Source organism: Python bivittatus, unplaced genomic scaffold, assembly GCF_059951505.1.
Source record: "Python bivittatus isolate LINGU-HERP-01145 unplaced genomic scaffold, Pbiv_v1 ctg000430_np1212, whole genome shotgun sequence".
Lineage (NCBI taxonomy): Eukaryota > Metazoa > Chordata > Lepidosauria > Squamata > Pythonidae > Python > Python bivittatus.
Genome location: NW_028277071.1, coordinates 715,492 through 729,229, shown reverse-complemented (window position 1 = coordinate 729,229; position 13,738 = coordinate 715,492). Strand labels below are relative to the sequence as shown.

The window sequence follows — 13,738 nt, the reverse complement described above, 5'->3', positions numbered from 1 at the left end:
TAGTTAAGAGCATTTCTTCTGTTATTTTAACCTCTGCGGTGGGAGCACGTAGTTTTCCTTCATAGGTACATCCATTCCCAAATAAATCCATAAAAACATCTTTATGACTTGAGGGACCTCCAGTAAGAGTACAGTGATTGTGGGGTATATTTATCTATTCAGTATTTTCAAGGTGTCTATTCTGAGATTTGCTTCTAGTAAAATACCTTCCCTATTCCCCTTTTAAGGAGATATTGGGCTGGCTTGTAATACTTTTGCCAACTGTAGACTTCTGAACTTGCCTTTTCTCTGGTTCTCTAAATCTCCACAGGATTTTGACTATAATATCCATCAAATGATATGTAGGAAAGAGATATATTTTGCTGAATACATTTCAGCTATAGCTTTCTATAAGAACAGCATTGCTATTATACAGGAATAAAATATAGGAATATATATAGGACACAGCTTTTCTTCTACTAACACTCATATTACACACACACACACACACACACACACACTAAGAACTATACTAAAGTATTGGTTTGAAGATATCTATCTATCTGTCTGTCTGTCTGTCTGTCTGTCTATCTATCTATCTATCTATCTATCTATCTATCTATCTATCTATCTCAATCTTTTAGTATAGTTATTATAGTTATTAAAATCATTAGAATTTAGATGATGAAGATGATGATGATGATAGATAAATAGATAGATAGATAAATAGATAATTAGATAATTAGATAATTAGATAATTAGATAATTAGATAATTAGATAATTAGATAATTAGATAATTAGATAATTAGATAATTAGATAATTAGATAATTAGATAATTAGATAAAGGCACCTTCAGGTTGAGCTTGACTCCTAGTGACCAAATGGAGATACTCATGTTGCTTTCTTGCCAACAATATAGAAGTTCTTTCTCATTGCCTTTTTCTGGAATTTCCTATTTCTCAGCCCAGCCTACAATCTTGGAATTTTGGGGTAGCCTCCTATCAAGGTCCTAACCAGATCCAACCCTCTTGAGAGTTATGGGGTCAAAAAAGGTGGCAAAGTGTTGCCACTGAACTCAGGAAATCCTTATATTAATTGTATTTAAATTACCTTATTTAATTAAATTGCCTTTACTTCAATTATATTAACCAGGCCCAACTCTTCATCGATTTTTTTTTCAAGTCAGGCTCACCAAGCTGCCCTCTGAATTGGCCAAAAATTGTAATACTAATTCCACCAGTGTGAGGACCAGTTAAAGGGTTTTGTGGTGGTGTTGTTGGTGGTGGTGGTGGTGTTTTTTTTTTTTTTTTTTGAAATGGCTTGCCACTGCCTTCTTCCATTGTATTTTTGGCATTTCCCAGCCTAGCCTACAGCCCTGGGATTGTTCAAGATTTGAACTGTGAGAATGTGTGCAGTAATGAAATGCTTGAGGGAACATACAACACTCAGAGAGTCTCTGTAAACTTTTATATGTGTGTGGGGGGGTGTGCCCTTAAGTCAGCATTGATTCCTGGCAACTTCTGGACAAGTCCCTGCAGTTTTCTTGGCAAGATTTAGCAGTTTACCATTGCCTCCTTCCTTGGACTGAGAGAAAGTGACTGGCCCAAGGTCACCCAACTGGCTTTGGGCTTTGTGCCTAAGGTGGGACTAGAACTCACAGTCTCCCAATTGCTAGCCTGGTACCTTAACCACGACACCAACTGGCTCTCCTCTGTAAACCTACAAAAGCTTTATGAATTTAAATTGCTTAAGCATTACTTTCACACCCAAACACACATATGAGCAACCATGGGTTCTGCTACATCTGGCCAAGGGACACATGGGGATTGGGGAAAACAGAAACACACTGTAGATGATAGAGAGATGCATAAATTGGGGTTTCTTCTGACCAGACACCTGTCCAGATTTCCTTTTCATCCTTTAACAGCCACATTTTATCACATGTTACTTCGACTGTCCTTTTATTAAATCACTAGGTTGCTAAGTCAAATGTGTCTTGCTCCAGGAACGTTAACATTTTATGTGGTGCCTGTCTGCCAGTCCTTGTCTGACTTCAAAGTTGACTTCTTTATCTCTTCAGCTTGCTTACACATACATTCTTCTCTTGGAACAAATTTTATTTTCCTCCAACTGCTTCTCCAAGCATTTTAATTCAAAAAACAGGATTTCTCAGAAATCTTCCATCCAAGTCTTCCACCCTGCTCAGCTTCTAAGCCCGGACAGATTTGACCAGGTGCTACCCTCTATGAAACTCAATTAATCAAATGCCATTCACATCTCCAAATAGTTAATAACATTCCTTTCTTCCACATTAAAAATTACAGGATGCTAGTGATTTTTGAAACGACACTTAGAATGCCTTTAAGGTCTTTGGGGACCATTGAAGGCCTTAGGTTACCAGCCTCTACACATATTACTACAGCAAACACATTTATTGAGGTAAAAATAAGGGAAGTGATGTCTGAAAGTTTGGAGAACAATGTTGGAACACAAATGGTAAACTTTTAATGTGAAACTATGTAATGATTTGAAGGAAAAACCAAAAGATGTTCCAGAGGTCTTCCTAATGGTTGTCATTTTGTAAAGGATATTGTCACAGTGTTTATACTGGTGGTGCATGGGGTAAATTTACAATTGGAAGTGGCACCAAACTAGTAGTTCACCCTGGTAAGTTGACATTTTTATACATGGCCATATTTAAGAAAACATCAGTTAAGACCTTCTTCTAAGGAAATCTTGATTTCATTAATTCTATCTTTTACCTGAGAACGGTATTATAATTAGTTTTACCATGTAGCATATGAACTGGTAATCTCTCTTTAGGATTACATTTATTCCCAAATAGCTCCATTAAAATGTCTCTAGGCTCATAATATAACCCCCAACTTGATATTCTGAAGTTTAAAATAAACTACTATGCCATTTTATCAGCAGTACACGATACTGGCAAAATGAAAGCTGTAATCAGGTACAGTTTATTCAAGACGAAGCCCAGAGATCAGTAATTTGGGGAAAAAACATCTTTTAGTTGCATTAATCTGTTTTCAAAAGAGCAGATGTGATAAGAGGAATATTATAGTATACTGTGCAAAGTCCGGTCTGAAAAAAGGAGCAAAACTTTTAGTAGAATTCTGTGAGTAGATCTATTATCCGAAAGGACATAAAACGGATTTGGAGTATTTCATGAGTTAGGGTACATGAGTTCAGCATTGACAACTCCTTTGTGCAAATTTTACACTTGAATTAGATGGGTCAAGTGGGGGAAAACAAGATTTGTTTGGTTTTTTTTACACACTTGGTGAAAACTGGATTGAAAGCTTAGATGTGATAGCTAAGTGGATTCTCTCCCTCCTCGAATTCAGGTATTGTGCATAATCAGCATAAGAACTTTTATCTGATGCTTGGTAATATTTGGGAGTTTACAGAAGACGTAGAAGAAGGAAAAGGAACTCTGTTCTGTAGGGCGAGCTAAAGATGTCCTCTTTTTTTAAGAGAGAGAGAAAAGTAGTTGGCGTTTTAGATGGAGCAACATAAAGATGGACGCGGTTTAGTACTGTACCAAAGATAAGACAGGACGCACTGGTCCCAGCACATAAACAGATCAGTGAACAGAGTGTTTGGAAACTACACAAAGAAAGGCATTTTGTAAAGGTGCTTCTCGTAGTGCTACAACATGGAGAACATTCATATTTGGAAGTGGGACTACTCTTGTTGTCATTCCCGGTAAGCTGAACATGTTTGAATGTACTTCTTTGGGGGACAATTATTTGACTTTGGGGGAAATGTTCCTTCATTCTCGCTGAAAATCCTTTTAGGTAATAAGCTATAGCCTCTCTTTTCCATTTTTCTTTCTAGTGACATTCCAATGGCAAGTTGGGGCCAGATTTTGCAATACACAACAAATCCACTAAAATAAATGTGAAGTCGTCCAGGTCCAATCCAATTTTCAGAGTACAGCATGCTTTAGGTCCTGAGGACAATTGCATATATGCATAATTGTATCAGTCTTCTGCTGAAGATGATGAAGTTTTAACCTCACCTGGCATAGGTGGACTTTACCTTCCTTTCTTCCCCATGAAGCTGCCTCCCTAGACCTCCCTATCTGCTCTTTCCAACCCTCCAGAGCAGTTTTTGGGAGTTGTATCAGGCTGTCAGGGAAAGATTAATTACCATTTCATCCACCATCCATCAAAATGTTTGCTCCAAGCTACTTAATTTCAAGTATCAATGAAGATGAAAGTCCTAACTTCATTGCAGTGAAGATAGGAAAGAAATTTAGGGAAGACATCGTTGTAGCCTGAATCTGCTTGTGAAAGGGTGGATGGCATAGCATGAACTGTGGGGCATCAGGATTATACAATCTTCTCTTTGGGAAAAGAACAAAGGTCTTAATGAAACCAATAAGGTTTATCAAGAAGGACAGAAATCTGATTTATGGATTTAGGGAAGGAAGGGAGTTCATAGTTCCTAACTTATTGTGTTTCATAACTTCTCATTATAAGCATCCAAAGAAACCATTTTTAAAAAAAAATATACACAAGCTAAAGACACTAATTTACTTTAATTACAATGCAATTGAATCTCCCCCACAGAAATAAGATTGATTTTCCCCCAGCAAAAAGTTAAATGCCAGCTCATATTCATAAACAAATCTAAACAATAAAAATGGCATTCAAAAGTATACAAATTCATTTCCTTCCTTGACATTTTGTTTCACAGAAGAAAAACAAAAAAAATATGGCAATGCAAACCTGAGTGGAATCAGGGAAGAGAGAGCAGGAATTATTTCATTTCTTCTCTATTGAGAAGAATAATTAGTCCTGAGCTGTTGAAGGATGTGTCAGCCCCACAAGGTAGACTAGACCAAGAAATAAAATCAACTTCACAGGAAGAGTACAACTAATTTTATTGCAATCGGCTATAATAACAGAATCTTGCAAGTCTGACCGTGTTGTACTTTCAGTGAATTAGAGAGGTCTCTATCTGAGCAGCATCCAAAGAATATCTGGATATTCTAGACAAAAAAATGTTTTATCCCTTGTTGCCTTGGCAACAGAGCTTGCATATCTCCATCAAGGTCATCTTCCTTACTCTCTACAGGATGCTAATTCCTTTCTGTCCCTCAGTCCATTGACCACCAGGGCCAGCAACCATCTACTCAGCTGGCAGAATGGGGAACATCACTATGCTAAAGGCCTTCCTCCATCATCACTTTCCCTTTACTTGGGGAAAGGCACCAACTTTTTGACTGACTTCCTTTAGCAATCAATACTCATGTGTTCGGCTTGTGTGGTGATAGAGTAATTTCAGAGCAGAGAAATGGTAGGATGTTCTGTGTGAAAATAAGAGTTTTCACAGAACAACTGCCAGATAAGCAGAGGTGTAAATGGCTGCCATTTTGTAAAGACACTTCTCACAGTGTTAGGTAGGATACATGGAGTTTCTGTTTGGAAGTGGGACCAGACTTATCATTCTCCCTGGTAAGATGGATTTTTTTATTTATACAATTTAACAGATTTTTTTGGCAAGTACGTTTGTGAGAATTTCACTTTGATTCATTTTGTACTTTCCCTATTGCATATATCTAGGTTAGGTGTTCATTATCTGCAGGGGGATAATTTCACTACTTTTACATGCTGATAATGTGGTGACTGGCTTCAAACATTATGCTAAGACATTGGGTTTTTGTGTGGTATGAAATCTCCATATTTGTTGAGTCTCAGCTCTAGGATTCTCAGCTAGCATGGACAGGTGGGAATTCTGGGCACTGCAGACCAACACATCTAGATGATTTAACGTAGAAGAATACAATGATATTATGATAAATATGCAGGAATTGGGCTCATCTGAAGACAGTTTTTATTTAAATTAGCACTGGGCCCATGCTTTGCTTCTTTAGTTAAGATGTCATATGTTTGGCAGCCTTCATTCAGTTGCTTTGAAAAATTGGGGGACTTCAATATAAGACAAGAAAAAATGGGAAGGATTTTATGTACGTGTATAATGGGCACATAGGACAGACATAGTTTTACATATTTTTAAATACAGCAAGTAAATGCAGTTAATTCCACGAGGCACATGTTTATAATGGGGCATAACCCTATGTGAAAATAACAGGAGATAGAAAGTTGAGGTTTGGGGCCATGATTCTCTCTAAATGACCTAACTACAAGATTGTTATAAAGGCAAGACAAGAACTCTTGCTGGTCAGGAGCAATGGGAGTTATAATTAGCATATCTAGAGGTCTCCTGATTGGAGAACATGGGTCTTGAACTGCCTTTCTTTATCTCCTGATTTTCAGGATAGCAAACTTCCCAAGGCAGCTTTCAAACTATAGAAAAGGTTGGAATTAAAAATATAATACAAATTAAAAAAAAACAAAAATAGTAGGTTCCTTTCTACAGGCAAGGTGATGGCATTGGTGGCGGTAATGGGGTGGTAATGGTGATATCCAACTGGAGTCGGTCTTGGTGATGGTCTCTGCCAGCTTTTGTCCTTCTCTTGAAATAGACATTTTACCAATATTTAGGAGTAAAAATGCTAACAAAATTCTACTTTATTAGATAAGTATTACATTTCAGTAGAAGGAAGAAACCTAAGGGTAAAAGGTTGAATTCAGATAGGTTATGAAATATAGTTGGGTCAGATCTTTACAAAAAGCATGCCATATTTTAGCTATTGGTTGGCAGAATAGGAAACTTACATAACTTCTGAAATAGGGAAAGTTAGGGGAGTCCTCTCTTAGGTAAACCATCATGCACAGTTCTAGGCATGTGATAAAAATATCATATGTTACTTCTTTATTTACAGAGGTCACATGAACTTTCCCCATTTCTTAAATATGGCAATGATGTTCCTTGCTGTCCCATAATAATACAAAAGAGGTTCTCATATAATAGGCAAAGCTTAGTATAGTACAGAATTTGGGGAATGTAAGTGCTTTTATGCTTGGTATAATGGAATAGCATTAATTCATCTCGACCGCATGCTACTCCTGCTTGAACCCATTGTGCACAAAAATATTTAACTGCATTGTTTGTAATCAATAATCTGGACTGTGAGGCTACTCTTCTACTAAAACTTTCTTTCCAAAATCAGTATTATTTGAATTTGACTTTCAATGGGCAAGAATACTGAATGAAGAATAAACAATGCCTGCATTCTAGATTTTAGAGTTTGGCCAACTCTGTACTCAGGACATGAAGTAGGGAGAACTGCATTAACATTTGTCACACACTCTCCTCCATTATTCACCATTTTAGGAAGAAAGTCTGACTCTTGGGGAGTAGAGCAAAGAACATCAGGAAAAGTTGGGCATATAATCATTGAGTTTATATGGATTAATCAAACCACAAATGGACAATCTGTGAATGTCCTGATATTGATAAACAAGTGCTCTTGGAATGGCCAACAGTTGGCCATATATACTGTCTGGTGCTTCTAGAAATTGAACTTTAGCAGTATCTGAAGGTCCACACGCTGCCCATCCTTAAGGACATTAAACTGAGATTATGAATTCAAACTGTGTTAAATAGTAGCTACCATTTTCTGGTAGTTCACACTAAGTATGTACAAAAGGTTCCATTGTCTATGACAGAAGGCTCCGGTGAACTTCAGGGTGTTCTGTTCTGACCACACCAATTCAGTAATTCTAGGGGTGTTCTCAGAAAATTCCAGAACTCAGATGCCATAACCCTAACAATGGAACATTTTGCACTTACCTAGTTATATTATCAAGGCACAACCAGTTATGCAGTCTAATGCATATAGACCTTACAATTCAGGAACTCTTACTGGAACCCTTGTATCCTTGGGTTTGATTCCTCTGTAGGGTGAATGCAAACTTGGGTCCAAAATTGGTGAAGATTTCTTTAAGGTTCCACTTTAGCTAATTCACTAAACCAAAAACAGCAGCAGGAAATAGCAAGAGATGATGCTGTTCAGATTGCAAGGTCTTAGTCATAAGAAGACAGCAGCAGATGAAGGCCCACAGGGAGGTGTGAACTTTGCGGGTTCTTCTCGGAAATTCGTTTTGGAATGAAAGTTTTGCAAGAGCGTGAAGAAGTGAATAGCTTTGTCGCAAAAAAAAAAAAAAGGTGCCCTAATGTGCAAAAGTCAAAATAGATGTATGTTGAGTTTGAGTGCTTGTGTTTGAATTTGAACTGTTTTTGTAGATTTGTGCATTTTTATATTGTTTTGCATGGATTTTCAGTGCCAGCTTCCCAGAGGGTCCATTTTGGTAGGAGCATGAAAGAATGACAAAGAGTCAGAGTCTGAACAGTTTTAGCAAAAGAAAGAAGGGAGAAAAAGGCAAAACTCCTGATATTGAATTTCATAACAGTTGATGCCTCAAAAGACAAAACAGCTGAACAAGGCAAAATGAAAACTTTTCTTGGGATTCCAGGTATAGGGATGCCTGAATGATGGATTCCTGTTAAACTATTTAGGAAACTCCTTAAATTCCAGTGAATATTGACATGCAACTTGGCAAGGCTGAATTTCAAGCAAAACAAGTCCAAATCGCCCTTGGGCATGTGGAATTATCTGCTGGTTCTTTAGATCCAGATCTATCTGTTTGCTTCTAGCCTTGCCAAGACAGCTTAAACTGTCCTCCCTTTTAGGCAGAAAGAAGAATCTGTCCACAGACTCTCCTTCCCTATTAAGCGATAAGTACCAACTTTGGGATTTCAGCACCTTCTCACTTTTGTCCAGGCTCAGAAGCTTAGCAAGGTCAAGCCTGATTAGTACTTGGAGGGGAGACCAATAGTTATAGGCTAGATTGGGAAGTTAGACTGAGTTCTCAAGAGCACATATGACTACCCAAAGCCTTTGGGTTCACTCCTGGACCTTCTCCAGAAATAGCCACCAGTCGTTAATTTGACAGGAGGGGGAAATTGAAAACTACATGGAAGCAGCCATTATCTGTTTGAGTTTAATTTAACTTGAAACACATTCAATTCAATTATATTTTCTTTTTATCCTGACCTTGTTTACTTTTTGTGGCACAACTCCTGGCATCCACTCAAAAGATAATGAGTGACTCATGATCCCCCCGTCCCCACAAAAAGTCGCAAACCTCTGATTTATATTGATTACTCTCTAGAATAACAGACAGTATAAAGAAAGCCAGGAAATCAGGACACATGCTCTTCCAGCAAATGATGATAACCAGGCTTAAAATTACAGATGTTTCCATAACTTCACATAACTAACACAGATGAGAAGATCCTGCATGCCCATTATTGCTGATACAACTTACTGTGTGTTTTCCAAGTTTTTCAGATCTCAGCTAATATTTTTGAGCAATGTCTGTTTTGATTGTAGATCTTACCGATTCAGAACCTTCTGTCTACCAACTGGAGGACAAAAAAGAAGGCAATGTGACTGCTTGCCTCGTTACTGACTATTCACCTAATCCCATTGGAGTGAAGATTAAAAAAACTGATTCAGATGCCGTATCATTCAATGGCTCTGTTGTTGTTGTGAAAGAAGATGACAGTGAAGGATCAGCCAGCCTTGGGGTTGTCCGTTGGGGCAAAGCTGATGACGAATTTCATTGCTCTGCTACTTACAAAGACAAAACCTATAAAGTTGAAGAAGGTAAATAGAGGATGAAAATACTTGCATTCAAACTGAATCGATATCTAAAATACAGCTTTCTTCTTCCAATCCAGTTTGGGGTCCAACGATTGCTGGTTTTGTTATGGTTCTTGAGGGCTGACTTGAATATTTTTGGACGTCTAAGTTCTCCTGTAGAAAAGATTATGATCACTTGGACCAGCAGACTTCCAAACTGTTTTGCAGAAAGAGGGGAAACAAACAGGGTTTCTTAGTTTATTGGGATGTATGTTTGTTAAATGTTTAAACTGCCCCAAATCCTTAGTTCCCTGAATTGTGTACAAATCTGTTGCCAAGTGACTGATTGATTGATTGATTGGTTGATAGAAAGAGAGTTATTTAAAAACAAAAATCAGTCCAAAAGGTATCATTTAATCTTCAGGTAAAAATAATAGCTGTAAATAGTAAAGATAACACACCGTGGGATAATATTCAATAACTCTCAGATGGTTTCTGAAGTGCTTGGGGAAATGATAAGTCTTCATCTAGCCTTCAGAAGACCATCAAGTGAGCTTATCTGTTGAAGATATTCTGGAAATGAGGTGCCACCATTAAAAAATCCCTTTCTCTTTATCCTGCCTCACTAAGTAGAGGGATAAGGTCCTCAGATGGATATCTTAATTCCAGGTACATAAATATAAAGGTTGTTCCCTCCTGTAGCATGGCTGTAGGACATCTACTTTATTCTTGTACTGGGGAAAGAGCCATGACACATGGAAAACATTCTAACTCCAGTCTTGTGTTTTATCATAGTCTTGCTTTTTATCATAACCAGTCTTGCTTTTTATCATAATCAGAATCATTAATGCTTTTTTTGTTTATTACAGAGAAGGGCAGCTGTTCAACAGGTGAAATGTCCACTACTCCAGTTTTCGAAGCAGGTAGGCCCACTGAAGATAAAAGCTCAACATCAATGAAAACAAGATGGAATAAAAGCAGAATGTTATGTTAAGACCTGCAAAGGCGTCTGCAGTGGGGTTTGGGGGGCTCAGAAAAGTTAAGATGGCACCTGTGAATGCCAGATCTAAGTCCTACCCCTTATTAACATGTGTTGCATGCCCAACACACATAAAAAAGAACAGGGCTTTGTGTGTGGCTGACATTGTGATTTTTTTACCCGCACCCCTCCACTGCAGAATAGTCTTCTGAACATGCAAATACACCCTTACTTGCCAAGGGTATTTTAATAGTTAAGGCAGGGGATAGCTGCCTTGGGGCCAGCAGGCACAGGGGCCCTGGGCTGCCCTTGCCTTACATGTTCAGTAGGCTTGGTCATAACGGAGGAGGGATACCGAAGGACAAAAGACCGTGTCCGTGTTGCTGCTCAGTCAATCAATCCTGCCTGCCACCAACCTTTGCTCCTTCCTCACAATGTTTGGATCACCAAGAGCAGGAGCAAGGAAGGGTTGGACTCATTACTGCACCCCACCTGAGTGATTGGCCTTGGGGTCCAAAGACCTTTATTTGTGCCCCTGTTCACCACTAATTTGTTTTTAAATTAGGTCTGTCAGGTTCAGCCCGAGAAACTCCACGAGACAGTACTGGAACAGCTCAGTTACTTTATTAGCTTGCACCTGCTAGACAGAATCTCACCAGACTAACTCTAACTCCCCAAGCCAACAACTAAACACTACGAATTCCTTAGGGTGGTGCCAGTCTCATCCTCTTCGTTTTCCCATGCTCAAGCTGTGGGCTGAGGAGATGCTTCTGTCTTTGAACCTTCTCATCTCAATCCATCACAGGGTCATTAGCCTGAAGACTGCATCTTCAACAAAGAATCGCATGTTCAACACTTTCTCATTAACTGGGAAAACAGAAGTTGTGATTGGGTTCATACTTTGAAACTGAGTTACTGTTTGTTTGTGGGCCTGTTTCACTTATATTATTAAGCCACAAACCATGGTTTACAATGGCTGGATTCATACCAGTAATCATAACCATTGAGATACAGACTAGTTCCTCTGTTAGATCAAGCCACTTTGAACTATTATTTCTTGAAGAAAAGCAGCAGCTGGGTTTATACAATATGCGAAGCCCATATCTAACAAATTACCTTTTGTTTTGGCATGATGCATCAAGTCAGCCATCTTGATATTTATCTTCTTTTTTTTCTTTTTCTTCAGATGAAAGGCTGAATCTTCTCTCTCTTACCGTATTGGGACTGAGAGTGATTTTTATCAAAAGTGTTGCCCTAAACTTGATACTCACCTACCGTGCATGGTCGAGATGAGGTAAGCAGATCTTTTAGGACGGGGGACAGACCTTCTTCATGTCAATAGTTTTAATTTTACTAATTTAGTCAGGAATAATACTTTATTACAAAACTGTACTCAAGCCAGAAGTGAGAACTCAGTAAACTACCAGTTGAACTTGCTCTGGGTTGAACTCTTTATTATTATTTTATTCATGAATGTCTCTGATTTTGCTTTTCCATTATGAGAGTGCAAAACAATTTGGATCAAACTTCCTTAGTTAAAACACTGCTTTTAACTGGAATAAACCTGGGAGATTTTGCACGAAAGGGCAATTTCTTCCTCCAACTGCCATAGGTGCAATGTTTTTAACCAATTCTCAGGCAGATATACGTAGCAAAATCATGACACACTCATACATTCACCCATCTCAGTGTTCCCTCTCTTTTTTGTTGGTGCAGTGTTTTGGTAAAATAGTTAGAGATGTGTGTGTGTGTATGTGTGTGTGTGTGTGTGTAAATTCATCGGAAGAAAAGCTTCACCACCTCTGGGGGATATTTTCCTGATTTGAATGCCTTTTCAGAAGCAAAGCCTTCTTATGATCTAGTACATATGCTAAACCATGAAACAGCTTCAGCAAAACTCTCCATCGCTTTCTGGGAAATTCACCTTTCCTAATTATAAGATGTTCCTAAGATGTTCCTTGGATGTTTTCATTTATTACTTACATAGTCAGGAATGATGGGGAATACAACCCAAAGTTACCTATAGAATATCAGTAGTTCAAGAAGGCTTTACAGATTTTGTTTACACATATACACACCCATACCTATTGAAATAAAGGATAAGAAGAAGAAGCATCATCCCTGAGTGAAGTTTTAAAACTATGTTTGGATTAAATCACTTCTAGACTATAGGTGTGTGAGTGTGTATGTGTGTGTTTCCAGTTCTTAAAAGCCATAGGCTTAAAACTAATTCAACCCATTTGGGCTCCCATTGATCCTGCTCGCTAACAGCCATCACTAGGTTGGCCTTCCTCAATATGGACTTCTCAGCAGGGTTTGATGGAAGCTGAAATCCATTACATCTGGAATGATTGGAGGGCCCAGGAAGGCTCTCGCAAGATTTTTAATGGAAAAATTAAATTAAATTAAATGGAATCTCATGGTAATATAAACCAAATCTAAATTTAATGGCAAATTGCCAGCCTTTTGATGCTTGTAAATGGTCGGTCTTTGGGACAATGGGTACCATCATAATTCTCTAAGATAACCAGAAATATCTCTTACTTCCTCTTCCTGTTTAGAAACGAAAAAAGAACGGGGAACATAACTGGAATTTTGTGGAAGAAACGCCTACCCCATTATTTCTTCACCTGGGAGCAAACAGGGAAGAAGCAGTACTTCTATATTTGACTGGACAAAACCATCCTACAGCTCTCCTGTTTTCCTTTGCAGCTTTTTATTCCAAAAGAAAATGGCTTCAATTTTTGAATGTTTTGTGGTATAGCTTTTAAAGCACAAACAACTAGAAAGCTTATCAACCCAAATTCTTGCATTGCTCTAATGCATTATAATATCTTCTGAATATTATCTGTCAAAACATTTACTGTGTAATAAAGATGCCTATCTGAATGTCTGCGTGTATGGCTCATGCTTTACTATTCAGGTTCATTATTACCATTCCCCCCGTTCCTCAACAACAAAATAAACTCTCAGAATGGCTTACAAAGATTTGTAAGTCTATAATATAGGTACTGTAAGTCTATAATATAGGTAACATAGCATAATGTGGTTTACCTTACTGAAAATGAGTGAGCCCAGTCTTTATGGTCCTGCATGCCAACCCACTCATATTCTTTGTCATGATGACCTTACACTTTTAAAAATGTAAACTTTTTAAAAAACAGGGTTGGGTATATCCCTGAGGATAGCAGGCTTCTTAGA

The 13,738-nt window shown here is 38.1% G+C and overlaps 1 gene segment (V, D, J or C); it reads left to right on the top strand.

Annotated features, from left to right (window-relative positions):
• The window catches only part of LOC103053477 (T cell receptor alpha chain MC.7.G5-like), a 42,140-nt gene extending 30,309 nt beyond the window's left edge, over positions 1-11,831 (top strand). The window contains 3 exon segments of the C gene segment in view: positions 9,307-9,582; positions 10,428-10,481; positions 11,724-11,831. Of these exon segments, the coding sequence occupies positions 9,307-9,582; positions 10,428-10,481; positions 11,724-11,830 (437 nt within the window).
• The last annotated feature ends 1,907 nt before the right edge of the window (positions 11,832-13,738 follow it).